Source organism: Ischnura elegans, chromosome 12, assembly GCF_921293095.1.
Source record: "Ischnura elegans chromosome 12, ioIscEleg1.1, whole genome shotgun sequence".
Lineage (NCBI taxonomy): Eukaryota > Metazoa > Arthropoda > Insecta > Odonata > Coenagrionidae > Ischnura > Ischnura elegans.
Window position 1 is genome coordinate 33117103 of NC_060257.1, and position 19965 is coordinate 33137067.

The window sequence follows — 19965 nt, forward strand, 5'->3', positions numbered from 1 at the left end:
TCCTCGGCGATCGAGTGCGTAGTACAAACTGTCATGGGACTTCATAATTTTTTAAAGTTACAATAGTTTGCGATACACTGCTATTTGAATGGGATAATTCAAGTTTAAATATGTTTTTTAAGTATTTAATTAACCCATAATTGCTACGCAACTGTTGAATGAAGCCAGCGCAAATGATCCCAGTTGTCGGTCAAGTTATATAGTTCCGGCATTTATCACGTCTGGTTTCCTTTCAAACTCTCGTATCAAATTATCGACTACATGATTATTGTCACACATTCCTTCAGGAGTTCTTGCGTTATAATTAATACATAGCTCGATTGCTCAATACACCATACTTTCATATCGTGAATCTTTTCGCCGCTGGCAGAAAACAAGATGACGTAGTTCAACTTTCCGACGTTAGTGGCGTTCTGTCCCGCCACATTCAAATTCTTCCCGAAAATAGTTCTCATTACGTCTTTTTCTCTTAGATTTTTAAATAAAAATGCGCGAAAGGAAGCCAAAAGACAGTTTTAAGGGCTGATATGCGCGATTAATTGTTTTACTACGCAAAAAAATTTTTTTAGTCGGCACGTCGTGATGCACATGGCGGGAAAACGAAAAAAACACGGCGTAAATACAGGGTTCTATTTACATTGGAGAGATAGGAAATATGACGGGACCCAGAAAAAAACTTGCAATTTGCGGGAAAACGTAAATTCCGGTAACGTAAATACGGGGTTTTACTGTATGTTGAAACAACTTTATAAGATCTCGTTTCTTTTCATGCCCAAGTATTCTACTGAAAAAGGTTGGCTTGCATGGAGCATTTTGTAGATTACCCTAGCTTCTCTTCCCTCCCAACTGTATTTCCCTTAACCCTTTCGAGACGGCGGAGTTTTCATCTTAGCATGACTGCTATACTGAGCCCCAAGAGACTCTTCTTTCTCGTGGTACAGAGCATTTTTGGAGGGCATTCGTTAAGAAGGGTCTCGCTGAACCTTTTTCGACCCCTCCACGCAGGGACTTCGCATTATCTCGGACTCCGAGAGTAGTTGTGCTCCTTTCCGGGTTTACGACCATACCTGCGGCATTGGTTCGCGGTCAACTGATGTATTGCTTATATGTATTTAGCAAATGGATAATTGTTGCTTGCACGCAAATTACAGACTTTGAATTGAATTCCTCATTTTTATCTGAGCATTGTTAAATTTTAAACGAAGTTATAAGGCCATTATTAACGCATTTAACGCAGCAACAATTTCCATATTGATGTTTATACATAACTCGAGATATAAGTTAATATTTGTCGTGGAATTTCGTTTAAAAATTATAAACGATGCTCAAAAGACAAATAATTCAATTCTTAGTGTATATTTCTTGAGAAATGAACAAATATTTATTTCGAAAATTGACTGTATAAACAATTGAATGACCGCTGTCCCGTACTGCTGAGAGGGGTTCTAAAAGACGAAGGGTCCGGGTACCTGCTCCCGGATTCCGAGGGTTAATCCTAAACCCCGAAGGGTTGGGTCCCGAGACAAAGACGTCGTAAACCCACGACCGTCCTAAAAGGGGGGGAGCTAGACAACGTATATATACGGCTTTCGATCTCCTGGCCGGGTAAATCTCACACGTATATATACGCCCGTCGTCTCCCGGGTCAGGAAACGTCCACACGTATATATACGTGTACAGTAGGGAAAAGGTTAACAATTTACTATAAGGCTTACCCCCTTTCAATCCACTTACAAATCCTATCCTCTTCCTTCCCCTACCTGTTCTGTACTTAACTCTATCCAATCCTTCTGCCTCCTCCATATCTCTTCGAGAAGCTTGCTTATTACTGTTTATATTTTCCCAATGATAATTCCACCATTTTCCTCCCAACGGTGGCCATAAAATAGTGGTAGAGTGTTTTTCATGCTTACTACAAAGATATTTAATAAGTTTTTTTTACTACCAGCAAATTTCAGAAGCAAAATTCCATGCCTAATGCTCAGCTTTGGTATGTTTCTCTTGTGGAAAATTTGGGTGCAACATGAGATACTCCTATTGACCAGGAAGAACTATGATTTGTATCTCGTTCCCTGGCAATTTGTGAATCATAAAGGAAGTTGGCTGAACAAAAAAATTTATGTAATGATAACACTTAGTTACAATTTCGCTTAAGGTGTACATTTTAGAACATGGTATTGGCAAATGAATCATATTGTCCGAGGCTTGTCATTATTACATAATTGTCATAAGAAAGTTAGGGGAAATGAATATTTTGGCCAGGGAATGCCACTTTGCGATCTTGTAATAACCCTGTAAGGTCAAGACTCTTTTCATCAAATCTCTGCATAATGAAATACATCGACAAAAAGAATTGTGGCCCTGATTTCCCTTCCATTAGCAATATGCATTTTTACTCACCATAAGGCCTCTTTAGAGCAAACATATCTGTTCAACAGAATAAATTTTCACCTCTTTAGAGTAAAACAGTTGGATTGAGTTCCTTATATTTCCAATTACACCCTGTATGGTGCAAGTCACCCGTGATTGGTTAAAGAAATAATATGTTTAATTATTCTGATTTACAATTTTTGAAGACCCAAAATAATCACATTTCTAAGACAACTCATTTGGATCAGGACAATTTTTGAGAGGGGAACTTCACAAAAATGGCTGGCCTTCATTAGTATTTGTTGTGATGACTGTATTTATTGCTCCAGCATTAACTGGTTGGTATGAATCGTCTATTGTGCCATAGCAACAATCATAACATGATGTCAAGGATAGTGAGAGATTTATTGATGTTAAGTTAAAATTAACTATGTAGTAACTACAGTAGGTTCTCGATATAACGAACAATGCTATTAAGAAGTCCTTGTTATTATGAAACAATTAGTTGGTCCCGACAAATAGGCCTATCCAATCTATAATAAAATAAACGTTATTACAAAGTTTTTGTTATTACAAAGTTACTAACGTCAGTCCTGGTCCCTGCGGTAACAAAATGAACTTTATTATGAAGTTCTGCAAGAAAACACCGGCATTTAGGTGAATATATACATACTATGCTACGTTATCATCATTGATCTAAGTTTACGTTCTTTTCTTTTACTGTGTTCAAGAGCATCAATTTTGGTTCTTTCTTCAGCAGGAGATACTTCAATATGCACGCAGAGTCATGTAATAAGCTTCATTCCTGTGGAATTATAGTGATCCACACATAAACGCTCGTAAATTGGACGTACAGTTAGTCCACTTCCTACGCACATTGAATTTACGAACTTTCAGAGATACAAACATTCGAAAAATTCAAGCGTGCCCGAAATTTTAAATTTGGCGCCTTCAAAGTTTGCCGATGCGACACAACGTGGTGTAGAGGAACTCACACTTTGGGCATAATCTGAACAAAGTATCATTTAATCCGGTGTGAAGTCAAGAACTGTGCAGTGTTTCGTCCATTCTTTCTTCCTGCGGACAGCGATTTCTTTCAGCTCCAGCTACGTTGCAAACTAGATCAGTTCATCACAATCGGAGTTAACGTAAGATTGTGATGCAGTGTTGCATTCTGCTGGATAACCACTCTCCTCGATGCCTTGTGTAAATTTATCAAGTAATGAGCTAGGTCTCAGAACTCATCTTTTTCATATATCGAGGACTTGCGCATAATTTAATCGCGTATATTATGCACTTGACTCTGAAGATTATAAGTGCGGGAGATTGAAGAGACTAGAAATTTTGATTAAGTTTTTTTTTTCTTTTAATGATTCCTAAAAGAAACGTTCATACGAACTTCGTTATTAAAAACCTACAGTTTTTCGGTCTTGTGAACTTCATAATAACTAGGGTCTACTGAAATAGTTTTCAGATTTCAAGATTTTCCTTCTGAATTTGAGCAATAGCACCTTCTTGGTTAAAGGTGAATTCCATAATCTTTATCATTCAAGCAGTTTTAAGTTTATATTGCATTAGCAATTGTTAAGTTTTTTACGACAAATACATCCATATAGTAAAGTATTCAAAGTCCCAAGAAGTTTGTTGTAAACAGGTTTGACTGTTTTTGTGTTGCTTTTCCTGATCTCTTTTACATCTTCTGCAGGATTTGAGGTATTTCAAATCGGTTACCACGGGCCGTGGACCCCTAGTGGAAGGGTGGAGAGGGGGCCCTCATAGTGGTGTCCTCTCAGAAGGCAACGCATGGTTGGAGCCCACTGTTCTCCCCATCATGTGCTCATACAAACTAGTCTCTGTTTCATTTGAAGTCTGGGGTCTGCAGACCAGAGTGGAGGAATTTGTTCAGAGGGTAAGTCTTTCAAATTCATTTTTTATATTCAACAGGTAGTAACCCATTTACATTATACGTTGTGGTCCATATTTGGTTCAAAAAAGTTATTCGGGCTAATAAAAGGGATACGTCAATGAGAAAATAGGGGGGTTATCCAAACTTTCACTCTTATTTCTCATAAAATTCATAATTTACGTGAATCAAATTATAGTACATACAGTAAACTCTTGATTTTACGAAGCAGGATTTTACGAAGTTTTCGATTATACGAAGTGATATTGCGGTCCCGGTGAAAAGCCTATGCTAAATACATGGCGCTATTCGATTATACGAAGTTTCGATTATACGAAATTTTTTGAATTTACGAACCTCGGCTCGGTCCCTAGGAGCAAATGGCATTCGTTTATACGAACTACGGCGAAAAATTTGTCAACAAAACTAGTTACGCCGGCGTAAGTAGCTAAAAAATCAGCGCTTCCAACTGTGGTCCATCAAAAGTGCGAAATCGTAAATGATAATGCAACTTTGGAGAGAAATGGGTCGCCAAAAATCTCACTGTGGGAATTTAGGGGGAGTAGGAGTTCAGTTAAAATATCGCGGCTGACATTATGCCCCTATTTACGTGTCTGTTCGTAAACATAGCATCGACAATAATTCGTAGTTTAACATGTCAGGAAGGTCGCGCGGAGTATTTCGTACACCCCTAATTAACCCTTTGCACTGCTGTGAACGTACTTCGAAGACTACTTGACTACTTTTCGCCGTAGCACTTCGAAGGGTCCCTAATCCGGGACCCTTTCCTCGACGAGCTCACCCTCGCTGGCCCCTGAAACTGGGCTATTTTTTAATGCATTACCTGACGCAACCCTGGGTTTCAAAGGGCAAAGGTGCCATGGGGGGGAAAAGAGTAAAGTGCGTGTTACTGTGGGGCTGTGCGTCAACCAAACGGGCACGGACAAAATAAGCCCGTTGTCATTGGGAAATTTGAAAGGCCACGGTGCTTAAAACATGTAAAATTGGAAGCCCTCCCCGTTTTTTACCATGCAAATAAAAACAGCTGGATGACCCGAGAAAATTTTCAGCAAACGGTTATACGTCTACAGAGAAAAATTGCTGGAGAGAACAGCAAAATTGTTTTAATAATGGATAATGCCACCGTTCATAAATACGTGGAAGATCTAAAATTGGCTAATGTTCGAGTCCTCTTTTTACCCCCGAACTCGACTAGCAAGTCCCAGCCCTTGGACCAAGGCATTATCCAGGATTTAAAGTCCTATACCGGAAGAAGCTTGAGCGGTATTACTTGCGATGGATCGGTATGTACACATTCATCTATTTTGCTCATGTGCGTTTGGATATCGATTTAGATATTTTTATTCATGATTATCATTCTTTCAAATCTATTTGCTACTTTTATAAATGGGAACAGAAATTAATAACATCCCGAAATGGACGTTGATACATGCAATCCGCGCCATAATATCTTTTCGTGTATATATTGGCCTTTGTGAATGAACAACTTAAATATCTTAAGTACTGGGCTCTATTTACCGCCAATTTATATTTCAGGCTTCTCGTAATGAAGACGCACTTCCAAGTCTAACCATGAACTTTCTTCTCACGCGCTTCCCCGTTATCCCATGCTGGGGTTCTGTCTTACCAAAGCCGTCCCTTCCCTCCTGCCGCCTTTGGCTGATCTTGCTGATCCCCACCTTACGCATCCCAAACCCCTCCTTCCCCAGCATTTCCCATTCACTCCCTCCCTAAAGAGACTGAGCTTGTGTGCGTCGCAAAAAAAATACGGCCAACCAAAAGTAGACTGAGGCAGAGCTGAAGGCCATTTCCCCACCCTTCTTTGTCCTGCCCCCTTCACCAGTCCTTGTGCTGACCACACTTCTTCCCTCAGGCAATCCCCATCCCACTATTATTCACCCCACCCACTGGGAACGTTCCCCGATTGTGGAGAAAGGCATGGTTCATCTTTACCTGCAACGGGGGGAAGTTATTAACCGGAGAGAGGCGGAAGAAGAATCTTCCACTATCGGGAAAATGGTGCCGCGCTTATAATTGTCTCTCTTCTTCTCAGCTGACTTTTCAATTGAAATTAATTTCTTTGCTCTTTCCTCACTATATTTATTTACGATTATGGCGCGACTATTTTTTAGTGCTAAAACTAAGAAAATCTTTTCTCTATGTCAATGATCCTTTGCCTAACTTTCAATACGGCGGAGAAAGGAACACGAAAACTAAATGAGGTGACGGTACATGTTTTTGCGTGTCATTTTTTGGGAATTCACGCTAGCGAACCAATACTTAACCACGTTGAGAAATGATAAAACGTCTCTTGTAGGAAAACAATCAATGTGGATAATAACGTTTCTATCTATATTTCTCCGATACTGTAAGATGTTTCTCCTGTCGTTTTCCGGTTGGAACCTTGCTCCTGTCGGCATAAAAGGAGAGAAACATACTATATGAACAGGTCACCTCACACCCGGTATGAAGAATACAGTCCTGATGAAGAATTAAGTCTTTTATGGCAACGTCTGCGAAGATGATGGAACACAGTAGTCGGACGGAGATTTCAAACAGAATTTACTTCAAATATTCGCCAGAAGATAATCACATCCTACGTTATTTATGATCGTAATTGAATCTCAGTGAAAATAGAGCACATTCTGCTGAAAATACGAAGTAACTCGAAATATTAACTTACGAAGGTTATTTTGGAAACGGGCTAAGACCCTTGTTTTTCTTTTTTTCTCGTCACTGAGCGATAGAGGGCGACATAAATGGCGGTTAGGCCGGCTGCCGCTAAAATTCTGTGGGTGTCAGAAACAAATATCTATCTTTTGCATACTTAATAGTAGCTATTGGCTCCTAACCACAAATTTATTACTGTTTATTCTTATAATAAACATTGCATTTCATTATTTGATTACGTTTTCTAAACTGGTCGGGAATTTCTTTAGCGATCGTTGATGTTGAAGTATGAACAAGAAATGGGAATTTTATGGTGGTCTAATTATTTAACGATTTTTCACATCATAAATCGATAGCAAAAAGCCTTTTCTATGAATTATACCGAGAATAACCACCGAAAACATTTAAATAAGACCACTAAAGACAAAAAACGGCGGAGGAAACAAAAGCGAACATTTTTTTCGTGACTTATGAAAAAGGTTTGAATTTACGAAACTCGATTTTACGAAGTGCCAATTTTCCGGTCCCACTGACTTCGTAAAATCAAGAGTTTACTGTATTATTATCAGTTGGTCAAACATTTCATGGTCCATGGATATCCAGCAATGTTCCTTTTTATTTGATTCCCACGTCAAGTATTTAAAAGCCATCATTTCATCCTTGATGTTGGAGACCTTGTAAGGGCTAATTATCTGCCTTTATTGCCCATGGAGTTTATATAACTATATTGGAATGAGAGGGGAAGGTTTGAGAGTAGATGTGGGGTTTCAGGAAGATTTTTTTCTTTTCTTTCGGTATCCAGGATGAGTTAAGATGAATGACGAAACATTTTTTCAATTTTATTCTGTAATAGTGAGGTGTAGGTGGTACTCCAAAAATCATCATCATGCCATCATTAAAGGCAAGTAAATAAAGATACAAGATGTAATCTGGAATTCCAGTCTATTTAACAGAAAGTGTTCTAGAATTTTGGCAGCTTGATGTTTTCTGTTGCTCCGGCTTAATGACCGCCAAATTAGTTTTTAACAGAGACTCTCTCTCACCATGGAAGACATATCAGGAGGATCACTTCCTCTGTTTTTCACTGTTCCTTGTTGGAAACTGACCTTTGAAATAATTAAAGAAAGGACCTTCAGGTGAACCAGGGGAAAAATATTGAGCCTCCTGTTTTAAAAGTGGAAATTGGCAGACTGGGTAAATACATATTTGGCTAATGATGGACTTCTCATCGAGAATATAGTTGAAAGGGGCAAGAGTTGTCAATGAAAAACATTCTCAGAAAACTAGGTGTAGCTACTCTTGGAGAATAACTGGTGTCGTCAATCATCACACAATCTTTGAAGTAAAATTCAAGAGGTGGAAGACGAATAGAAGATTTAGGGATGACTTACCTCCATTTTAAGATTTGTAGCAACTAGTAAACACTTTGCTGATTTTTTGTTCTTCTCCAAGACCTTTTTGTGGATGATTCCTGATTCATTGTTTGCATTTATTCCTTTCTTACTGCTTAGTATGTAATTTCTAGAGTTCTATGGGTTTCTGTCAAGTGATATCTGAGGACGTGATTTAATGACCTTGTGTTTGGTATAGGTTGACAATGTAAGCCTATGTTTGATGTTTGACATTTCCTGCTAAAATTGGCATTTGAACTCTCCTTTCTTCAGAAACACTAATTCTACACCCCTTCGACTACCATGTAGAATTTGGCATTCATTAATTCAAGGAAGTAGCAGTGAACTACATATATGCATAGTGCTGAATATTTACAGAGTCACACCTCTGGTATCATTATTTTCATCGCATTGGCATGGTATGGCTTTGGAAACATCATAAAATGAAATACAGTTGAGGACCTCCAGAACCAGAAATCAGGGACGTTTGAAAATTCCTCTGCGTAGTGTTTTCACTTGTTCCCACATGGCACCACTCTCCAAGCCTTGTTCTGGGAGGAGTAGGAAGTTAGCACACGCTATGAACATGCACTAACAACCTAGGCAGGGACACATAGGGATCTCAAATATTAAGCACAAGCAGTGGCACCGACTCCATGGGGCCAGAGGGGGCCTGAGCCCCCTCAACAATTCGTTATGGGTGTGAGGAAAAAATGTTTCAGGCTTTTCGATTTTCCCCGGAGTGTCCAGATATCAAGATTCGAGTTATCAGGGTTTTAATGTTGATCATATGACTCTTCTAAAATGCTTAAAAAACTTTAAACTCGCTGCTTATTAAATTGCCCGGGGCAGCATCCCCGGTTTGGGCCCCCCCAATATTTTTTATAAGTTGGTATCCCTGAGCACAAGAGCCTGAACGCATTCATAAATTAATTAATACCATGAAGACCAGAAATCCAGAAAACCTTTGGTCCCAAGCTTTCCAGATTTGAGGTCCTCAACTGTATTTATAGCCAATTTAGGTTTGATAGTGTGGTGATAATTGACAAAGAATGCTATAATTTGTCTTTTGGCTCTTTTAAGTGTGTTCGAGATGTGCTTCTCCTGGGCCACAGGCAAGCTTTTGCATGGGTGGATGAGTGGATTGGAATGGACCTGAGTGCAGTAAGGGCCTATGAGGCAGAAATGATTGGCAAGACAAACGAGAAAGTGGCGCAGGGAAAAGCAAAGCCAGAGACTGAAGGAGAAAAGGCTGCGGAACAAAAAGGAGTTGAAGGTGAGTTCTACACAGGAATCATTTCTATCTGTTCCCTATATTTTCTTTGGTCAGAGGCCGTTTTTGAAAGTGCCAATAATCTAGTTAACTTGACCTTCACTTTCTCACTGAGTTTAGCTCTCTTGATTATGTGGGACAACAATCTCATTTTACAATTTACAAACTACTTCCAACCGAGGAGACATCTAGCAGTCATTGCTGTGTTTACAAAAATGAGCATCAAATATCCAATAGTACCCATAGTTTCAAAGTTGTTAATGCCTTAATGATTGCTAGATGTCTTCTCCTATGAAGAAATATACAGGTTGGTTCAGGAGGTATCTGCGATCCTTCAGGAGGTGGTAGGGTAGACAATTTTAAGGATTTTTAGTCCTATAAATATGGGAATGCGACTCCTTTGTTACTGAGCTATGACAATGCAAGCATTTTTTTGGATGCACTTTGCAGTTACCACAAAAACGGTTTTCTTGGGTATCCAGTTGTTTCAAAATTTTATTTAATACTTGGAATTTTTAAGAACCTAAAATAATTGAGGTTAAACAAAAATGTGCGATTTGTGTGAAACAATTAATTTCAAAATGGGTGAGATTGCTTAATCTTACTGGTGATACTTGCTCAAAGCTCTCGTATAATTAAGCTCAAAGATTGTTTTTAACAATTAAAATCGCACATTTTCATTCAACCTTAAGTATCTAATGCCCTTAAAAATCCAGAGTATAAAATAAAATGTTGAAAAGGCTGGACACCCAAGAAAAACCATATTTATAACTGCAAAGTGCAAAAAAATTTGCATTGCCATAGTTTAGTAACTAAGAAGCTGCGACCTCATGTTTATGGACGAAAAATGCTTATGCTTAAAATAGCCTACCATACTACCTCCATAAGTATTGCAGATTTCTCCTAAAACACCCTGTATAATTAATAAATTGCTGCATGAAAATGTTCTATTCCATCAGGTGAACTGGAAATTAAGTTAACATGATAATTGGTACTTTCAAAATCGCCCTTAGCTGATATAGACTTGAAAAAGCTTACACTAATGTACACAGTCCTGTACTAAGTCCCTCACAGAGAAATCTTACCACCAAGAAGGCAAACTTTTTTCATGTCCCAAATTATCACCAAAGTTCGCTGAAGGACACCCCAGCTGAAAAGAAAAACAAACGCTCTGAGCATTGAGTGATGGCCTTCTTCCGGGGTGATGAAATGAGTTTTGAAGTCTTTAGAGGAAGACATTTTGAGCTGCGATTTTTTTTTTTATAAATTGGTAGCCCTGAACAAGTTGGGGCCCCTCCCCCATTCCTCCCCTCTGCCCATGAGTTGAACAAAAACTGTTCAATCCTTGGCGGCAAAGGAAAGTGGCTGTGAAGGAAAAAAAGTAAAAGGCTGGCTATTGTATTATTTCCTGAGGGTTGGGTTGTTGGATCAATGCTTCTCTCAATTAGCTTTAGCAAAAATTAGTTGTGTAAGTTTGCGAAGCTGTGATTTATCGCTAGATTCCTCATTGATAATTTATGGATTGCGGTAAGCCCAAATGCCTCTCTCAGGAGGATATTTCACCTTCATGGAGGATATGTATTTCCTTTTTTCTATGTGGGCTTCATTGCTCTTTCTATCGATCGTACATCTATTCCCTTACATATGTGTATGTGTGTTAATGTATTGTAAGTAGTAGTACATATAAGCAAGTAAAAAATGAGTTATTTCTAATACAGTGAATCCTCGTTTAACGTCACTTACCGTTCCTGAAAAATGTGACGATAAACGAAGTGACGTTAATCGAAACATAATATCCCATAAGAAACAATGTTAAAAGTGAATATCGGCTCCTAGACCTCACAATTCCTACGCGAAAAAATTTTAGCGTATCATATCTGGGGCATTTTTTACGATGGGAATGCCAAACTATGGTATAAATACGAGTTCCTGTCTTCATCGACGACAATAGCAGCACTGACGTAAATCCTTCTCCATTTTTGTATCTTCCCGCGTTTGCTTTTCGGCTACGCTATGGTGGTCGACCGGGCGAGCGTCGCCTGGGCATCATCATCGCTGATACATCGTCGCAGTTACAGGAACCAAAATTATTGTGAACACGGCGAAAAAAGTGACGACAAAAGCTCCGAGTTCTGCACGGAAAAATTCCTTGAAATCACTTTTTAGGTTCCTGAAAACCATTATGTCAAGTAAAACATTGCGCACCTGCCTAAGAATTCATTTTGCAGAAAATTTGCTAAAACCGTTATCGCAATTAACAATAAACACACCGTTTTACACTTCGTTTAGACTGACGGTATTACCGCCCACAAAACGAACAACCCACAACGCCCGCCGCTTTGCATTTTTTTCTCGCGCGAAATTTAAAAGCCTTGACATTACCGCGAAGCGAAGGTGCGATAAACGAGTGACGGTCTAAAAATGCGAAATGACGTTAAACGGGGTGACGTAGAACGAGGTTTCACTGTAGTATTCAAATAAGGATTCAGTACTGTGGTGGTAAGATTTTTGTGTCGGGTACTGCACATCGTGAAATCATAAGATGTGATGCGTCTACCAATTCGTTCAAGATTTCTCATCGGAATTACTTCCTTTTATCCACATGTTTCTGTGATACTGACTAAGCTAAATCCATGTAATGATATTCAGTGTAAAAAATTTCTTTTTTTTATGCTCATAGATTTGTACAGTTTGTGAGTTTGATGTGTGGTGGTTATGTGATTGTCCAGTGTTTTTTCAGTAGCTTTCATTTAATGTTCCTTTCTTGTTTAAACCCGAGTGTATTTTTTTATTTGTTTTACTATTATGGATACTTCATTGGTGAAACAATGTACTCCTTGTTAAATTAGCATGAAAAGTATTTACTTTGTTGTGCACTATTGTCTAACACGTATTGAGGACATGTTGCATTGAGTATGTAAAGTTATTTTGTTTTTCTATGATCTATCTTCAGATTTGTTCATTTACTATGGGTAATCCTTCTCATAAATTTGCCAGGATATGGAACTTATGTATTCAATTAAGGGAGTTGTTAAATGCTCACCCATGGCTGACTTATACTGAGGCTTTTACGCATAACTGTGGTAAATTATCAGATATATGATAGCCTGCAAAAATGAATTTATAGATCAATAAAAAAATACCACTTTGTGGCATGGACCTTAACCTGAAGCTAGCTTTGATGGAAGGGAACAATAGCTAAATAAAATTGTCTCTCGTACCATCAGTGGAGGGAAGCAGAGTTACATGGTGATATGAATTAAAGCTTCGAGATGATCAATAACAGGGTAGTTTCCTTCATCAAAGAAAACGAAAGGCATTGATTGCGATTCGTTACCCACCATTAGTGTATTCATAATATAGAAATTATTTGGTTTTATAAATCCCAGTTTAGACGAATGGCAATGGTCAATTTCAACCGCAATTGAAATCGCAGCCTCGCCCCAAGGTCACCTCACTTGCGGCAGTAGGAACCAGAATGACATCACACGGACTTTTCCCAACATTCATACGCCATCGCGTTTTCGCGCGCTTGAAAATTTTCACTTTTCATTTGATCGCGAAAAATAGATATCGTCATTTGAAAATCTAAAAGCATGAAATATATACTCCAGGAGTAATTGTCTTTTGATTTAGGCAATAAAAAAACAATAGGAAACCACCCTATTTTCTCTGTACGCTTTACATAGTGAATAAAATGTGTTAGTCCAGAAATTAGGGCATTCGGCTGCTGACTGAGGGGTTCTGAGTTTAAATCTGGATGAAGCTTGTAGACACTCCCTACATGAAATCCTTGAAGTCCGAGGTGGCTCAGGGAAAGGACCCCCATGAATGTGCAGAAGCCACTTGCCTGTGGCTTAGTCTGGGGTGAGCTCTACCCTCACCTGTAAATTCCAATCTTTTAGTTGAATCACTGAGTGGGTTTAGTGAATATTTTGGTTTTGACCCCAAATGAAAGCTATATCCTGTCTGACTGTCACACTCTAGAAGTCGATGAATGATGGCCGAAATATTTTATTCATCAGGATTGTGTTTCTAAAGAGACATACCCATATATATTTAATATATGTAACCGCAATTGAATATTCTTAATGTAGCTTGCCTAGACCTTTAAGAGGACAAAACATGGGTTATTTGAACTTAAATGTGGCCAGCTCCTGTAAGAATTCCAGGTACTTCTCCTTGAATATAGGTAGATAAAAAGAGATCATGGCAGCTGAAGGGTTTCATTATAAATTTTATCAAATCGTTGCAATTGTTGTGCTTAGTCAGTGTGTCAGCTGACACTATATATGTATTTTGATGTCAATACTTAAAATCTGTCACCAACATTATTAAAAAAAAATAGTATTCTTGCGGTTCCACTCACAAATTTGATTTTTTAATACATGATTATTAGACAAGGAGGTGGCTTTAATGAAACAGATTTTATTGATACACATTTATGCCATTTCTTGTAGTTTGTATTTGTTAAATGTTTTAGTTGTTTATTTTTGGTGTCTACTAATATGTGAAAACGGAAGTCCTGAAGTTTTTGATACTTTTAAAGGCAAAAATGTTTTCATTATTGTATTTTATACACAAATTGGAGAGTCTGTTCTTCAATTTCCAGTCCATTTGAATTTATTTTGAAATTGTGTTGTCATTTGAACAATGGGATAAGTAAATATGTAGACTTAAAAGATAATATGCATATGTAATAGAGATTTGTTTTAAGTCACTCTATAAAAAAAAGTTTGTGAAAAAGTCCAACAAAAATATAATGATGTATCAGAAGCTCATACGTTAATAGGTGGAAAATAACATTACCATACCATACTTACCATTTCTGGACTTCAGATTATTTCGGGAAATTCTTGATTTCTTTAAGCCTCTATATTAGTATGAGAAATTCCTGATATTTTCCTGATTACTGGACTCGTTGTTGTACTTTACTGTTATGTTACATTATCATTATTATTAATACCTCATTTTTTATATGAAGAGTTTTGGCCAAAATATATTTGAAAAAAAATATGCACAGAATTTATGAGAAATGTAGCAGCATGGGAAGAATGCAATAGAAGCGTGTGTTACTGTTAAAAAAGGAGAAGATTAAATTATAATTTAAAAATTATCATGTATCACCACAGTTGACAATTTGAAATTATCTAAAGATATACATATATCCTGTCCAAATGCATACATATTCTCTTGTGTAATGTGTAATCATTGTTTGAAGCTGTCAATGCTGTAAAATTTAGATATAGGTAGTACACCCATGTCTCGTATAGCGCAAGGGATGCGTTCCTTGGGGTCTTTGCGCTATACGAATTTGCGTTATACGAGAGCGTTTTAACATAGGGAAGATAGGGATGCGTTCCTGGTAGCATAGATCTTGGGTATTGAATTTCTTCTAAAACATCTATATTCCCATAAAAAGCCTTAGAAAAAGTTATTTCTATAAATATTTATAGTTTAACACATCTTTAAAGATAGTATTCACGCATTCAAAGACTTTTATTCACGTTAAAAAAAATTCTTACGTGCTTTCGAAATTCCATCCTGTCGTGCGGGTGGGCTAACATCTGCTATCTCAGGGGATCGTAATGCGTTGCCGGCAGTTGACGATTTTTCAAACTAGTCTAAAAACAACTATTGTGTCACCCAGGCCCTTTTGTCGCTCATCGAAATGACAGGAAAATGCTACTTTAAATGCCATTTCATATCCAGCGGAGTTTATGAATGATAAATCATTTTAATTTGAAGTCCTCCGAGTCATTAGCAGCTACGTGAAAGTCTTTAAATGCCTTGAAAGCTGACCCAGGTTTTCCTTCCCTGAAAATGAATGAACGAGAATGCATTCTTTTCCAAAAGAATATCGTCTCGTCAACACTAGATCTAGTTGAGGGGGAAAGGAGCCACTTTCAATAACAGCTTGGAGTTCATTAGAAAATGTTGTGGTGGCTGCGCTATCAACACTTGCAGATTCACCTGATATCGCCGCACTGAAAATACCTGCTTGCCGTTTAAATTTTGGAACCAACCAGAGCTTTCACTAAATGTCTCGGAGCGATTACCACTCTCGTCTTTTTGTACTGATTCACCATGAACTTTCCGTTTGTGTAGACCGCTTGGTTGAAGTTAGTGCGGCTGAGGTCACTGATATTTTAGCTTCGTCTTTATTCATAATAAGGCATCGTGAGTTTAAACTTCTGCGCAATATCGCTTTGACGCTCTCCATTTTCAAAGCAATTGACCTCTCTCAAGTCCTCTTCTAGGTTTATGGTTTTTCTTGATAAATTCTTGATTTTTCTACACGCATTCCTATTTTTTGCCATATTCTCTTGGTTTTTACTCTGTATGGCTCTATCTAAATCACCTTCTTCTGCTGAACTGTATTCCTGAGACGCAGAAGGCCTAAGACTGCGGGGAGGGAACGAAGCCATTGTGTTTGAGACTCTATAGCGGACCCTTTTATGTGTCGATGCTATTCATGCGCAACTCGGCCACCGCTCCATTTCTCCCCCGTGAATACCGATGACCTTGAAGGCTTTAGCGTAGACACTCTACCTGGAAGTCAATCGCCCGGTAACCTACGACGGCAAAAATACGTCTCAAATCGTATTGCTGAAAAAAAAACTCATTTCCACTAGCCCCACGCTTAATTAACGATCTAAATTATTTATTATCATTCTGTTTAGGAGACGAGATAAATTACTTCGGTAGGCCGGCTATCTGGACCCAATGACGAGTAATACTTTTGGCAATTGCACAGCAATGAATTTCGATTAATATATGAACAAAAAAGAAGATTTGAGGCAAGAAATAATATTAATATGCGTAAATTGATAGAAATTTCGTGTGTACTTAGCGAAGTTCACGTTTTATCACGAGAGCGTTTAAGATATGTGATTAGGCTACACTGCGTTGCAATGTTTCCCCGAGGAACGAATTTGCGCTATATCGAAATTGCGCTAATCGAAATTGCGCTATACGAGACATGGGTGTACAGTAGAACTTCTTTGGTACATTTTCTTTCTTTCGTTTCCGAAGGGACCACAAAAAAATGAACGTGCTACCCAGGAAGACCTGGTAACCAGGGAAGTAAATAAAGAAATTGGCCTAATTGCAATCGGTGGAAAAGTCATCATGGTTATAATTACTTTCCAAAGTTCTTGTAGGATCACCTTCCTGAATTCACTTCACATTTAAAATCAAGAAAATTAGCACCAAATTGCCAAAACAATACCATGTGAATGAAAATTACAATGTTTTCGTAGATTTCCCAGAGACAATTATGTACATAAAAACAGCATCATTCTCCCATGATTTACGTGTATGAATTAAGAGGACAAGTTAAGCTAAATCATTTCTTCTTTCTCACAGATTACTCGTAGAATATGATGATAACCCTGAGTATGTCAATCGGTTGTTTTAAAAAAATCACAAAAATTGGGCTACATTTTCTTTACCATAAATTCCCGCAACAGCCGTACACATTCATTATATGACAATTAATAAGACATTTAAAGATTATTATGTGCAGATTTTTATTTTCTGCAGTTTATTTTCTCTTTAAAAAAATTGTCCAATGTAGTCTGTTTTCTATTTCTTTTACCAAGATCAAGTATTTTTGCGTTAAGTTTCGTGTGGAGATCCAAAGAATCGTCTGCTCCCGCAACCCTAGTCAAGTGATGACGCACGTACTCTGCGTGTTGAGAAATGCATTTGGATGCATCATGATCGTAAAAAGAGAGATGTGGGATGAATTTAAGAAGGCCAATGGCTGATTATAATAAAACAACTAGTGAATTAGGAGATTTACACTCTCAGAAAATTCTCGGAAACAACGTGCGGGTTGCATCATGGCAATTAAATGAGCGTACTACCCAGGAAAGCACTACTATTTAAAACGTAGTTACCAAATAGTTTTACCTGTATTTTGCTTGGATGGTACTGGGACCAAGAGAAATCGCCATGCTAAGGAGGAACGTACTAACCAAGTTCCACTGTATACCATGCAAAAGATAGCTCATTTAGATTGGGATATTGATCTTTTCAAATGGAGTTCATACTTTTCACTGGTTGTGAGGAAATGGGTAAGAAATTGTTTTTGATATGAGTACCTCTTAATATGTGTCTCAATTTGCTTGGATGTAAATGAAATTTCAGGCACTGGGAAAAGACTGCAAATGCACCAGTAAACCATCTACGAAGTGCTGTTGGGTGAAGTGCTTGTGGAGTCACCTCCGTGAGGTATCTAAAGATTGTCTCTCTTATTAGGTGGAAGAGGAAAAACTAACAATCACCCATGCATCATCGTAAATAACCATTTTTTGAAGATTTGATTCCTAGTGAATGGGAGAACTTATTCTGTGTTTACTAATGTACTTATAGGCGAGCATCCCTAATCTGTAAATCCATGCTTCAATACTTGGGAGGTGTTGGATAAATGCCTACATTCTTTTCTGGGCCTCTCTTAACTTTTCGACCGCCAGCCAATTTATTGTGAACTATGAGTAAATTTCCTAGTGATTATTAGTGCTGATTTTTGTACGAGTGCATTGTAGTAAGAACAAAATTTTTATGCATTATAATTATTTGGGTGTAAAAATACTCAAATCAACCTTTATTACCTTTTTTGGCACCTTTTACATTCATATTTTTTGTTACTTTTTACAATTTTTTTTATAAAAATGTGTATTAAGAAAAAAATTGTCAAATACTTAATGATAAATAAAATAAGGAGCATAGATTCACTTAAAGCAATTTTTGCAAAAGGTGGAGGGATTGCAGTTCAGGTTTACTCATCTACTCATTTATTTCCAGTCCATTTTCTACAAATTTCCTATAGCTTTTTTCCATAGTCCATTAGTTTTTTTAAATAATCTTTTGAGCATAAACTTAAAAAATCTCTTTAAAAAATTTTGTAGCTCTCCCCTCCTGACTTCATTCCCCTTTTTCAATGTGTCTGCTTTGATTCCTTGCAAAGCTTCAATGTGAACAACTTTTAGACCTCTCTTGTGAAATTCAAAAATTTATGCTCTGTTTTATTAAGTCCTCCCTGAAGTTGTTAGCATTTTTAGTGCTTTCACACCATTTTCAACCATTTTGATTGAAAATTTAACTGCAAAATGCTGGTCCATATTCTGCTGTATCGTTTCCCGAAAGGGTACGGTGACACACTTCTCTGTTAGCCAGGGGCTGCACAGTGATCTGGGGGCTAGATGCGGCAAGGCCCTCTCATTTGGTCAATGGAAACCTGTTTATCAGGAGCATAACAAAAATTACTGATTATACAAACAAGAAACCTCATAGGAAATCCATTGATTTTTAGACCTTTACTTCCTAGTGCAGGTAGCAGAATATTTAACTAAAAATATTGCTTTTCCAACTGCTGCCTATTCATGACCTGGCCTCATATAACTTCTATATATTCCCTAAAGTTAAAAAATGTTATGAAAGTACACATTTTTGGGCCTTAACTCAGTCAGCCATAATGCAAGATCTCACTGAGTATCCTATAATTGGAGTTAAGACTGTGATAATTGTGAATAAAGTCTTTGTCCTTAGTTTACACATTAAATTTTCTTCAAACTAGTTATGGGCTCCGTGTGGTGATTTTTGTGGTAATCCTTTATATTTAGTTTACTGAATGGTAATGTGTGGTCAAAGTGATCTAGTGTTCTGTTCATTCTCTGTCGGTGCCTTTGGTATATTTTTTTGCATCAACAGAAATTTTTGTGGTATGTATTTTGTTATTTTTATGTGATCGTCAACCTTAATATCTTTTGGTCATGTCTAGCAGCTATCCAGCCCTGAGGATTTTTTGTATATACTTATGCTCATCATGAAATTTTATGGAGTTGTGTATTTGATCTTGGGTATTTCTGTGGTTGTAATCATTAATTTTCTTTTGCTTTGATTGTTCAATTTATCCATCATACTCAATCTTTCTGTATCGTTTTAGTCTACACAATCACCTGGTTAACCTGTCCTTGGGTGTGGGATGAAATTATTTTTGTGTGCATGTTTAACATTGATAAATCATGAATTCTAGTCATATTTTCGGTATGCACTACAAAGAGGAGACAAATTTTTTCCTTCAGTTTGTCTACTTAGAGAACTGTGCAAGTGAGGTATCCCAAAAATGTGTGCTTCTCATCTTTTGAAGGCATGTTTAAAGACCTTTTAGAGCTAATTAGAGATCAAATTATATTATCTTTAGCTTTTTGTAATTTAAACCAGGGTAAAGCTAAAATTTTGCTTTCTTTTTTTCTCATGTGAGTCAGAGTTGGTTTGCAAGGCATGAACTCAGATTATGATTTATAAGATGTTTAGTGCTTTCACATTGA

General features: G+C 37.6%; 1 protein-coding gene across 2 annotated transcripts in view; it reads left to right on the forward strand.

The window, feature by feature from the left end:
* The window catches only part of LOC124168790 (cytoplasmic phosphatidylinositol transfer protein 1), a 34368-nt gene that overhangs the window by 8087 nt on the left and 6316 nt on the right, over window positions 1-19965 (forward strand). The window contains exons 7-9 of one of the 2 annotated variants that reach the window (XR_006866986.1): window positions 4076-4279; window positions 9439-9631; window positions 17783-17866. Coding sequence is in view for 1 of the 2 variants with exons in the window: in XM_046547100.1 (XP_046403056.1) it covers window positions 4076-4279; window positions 9439-9631 (397 nt within the window). In the remaining variant the exon portion in view is untranslated. The remainder of the gene's footprint in view (window positions 1-4075; window positions 4280-9438; window positions 9632-17782; window positions 17867-19965) is intronic. The other variant, XM_046547100.1, reaches the window with a different exon arrangement.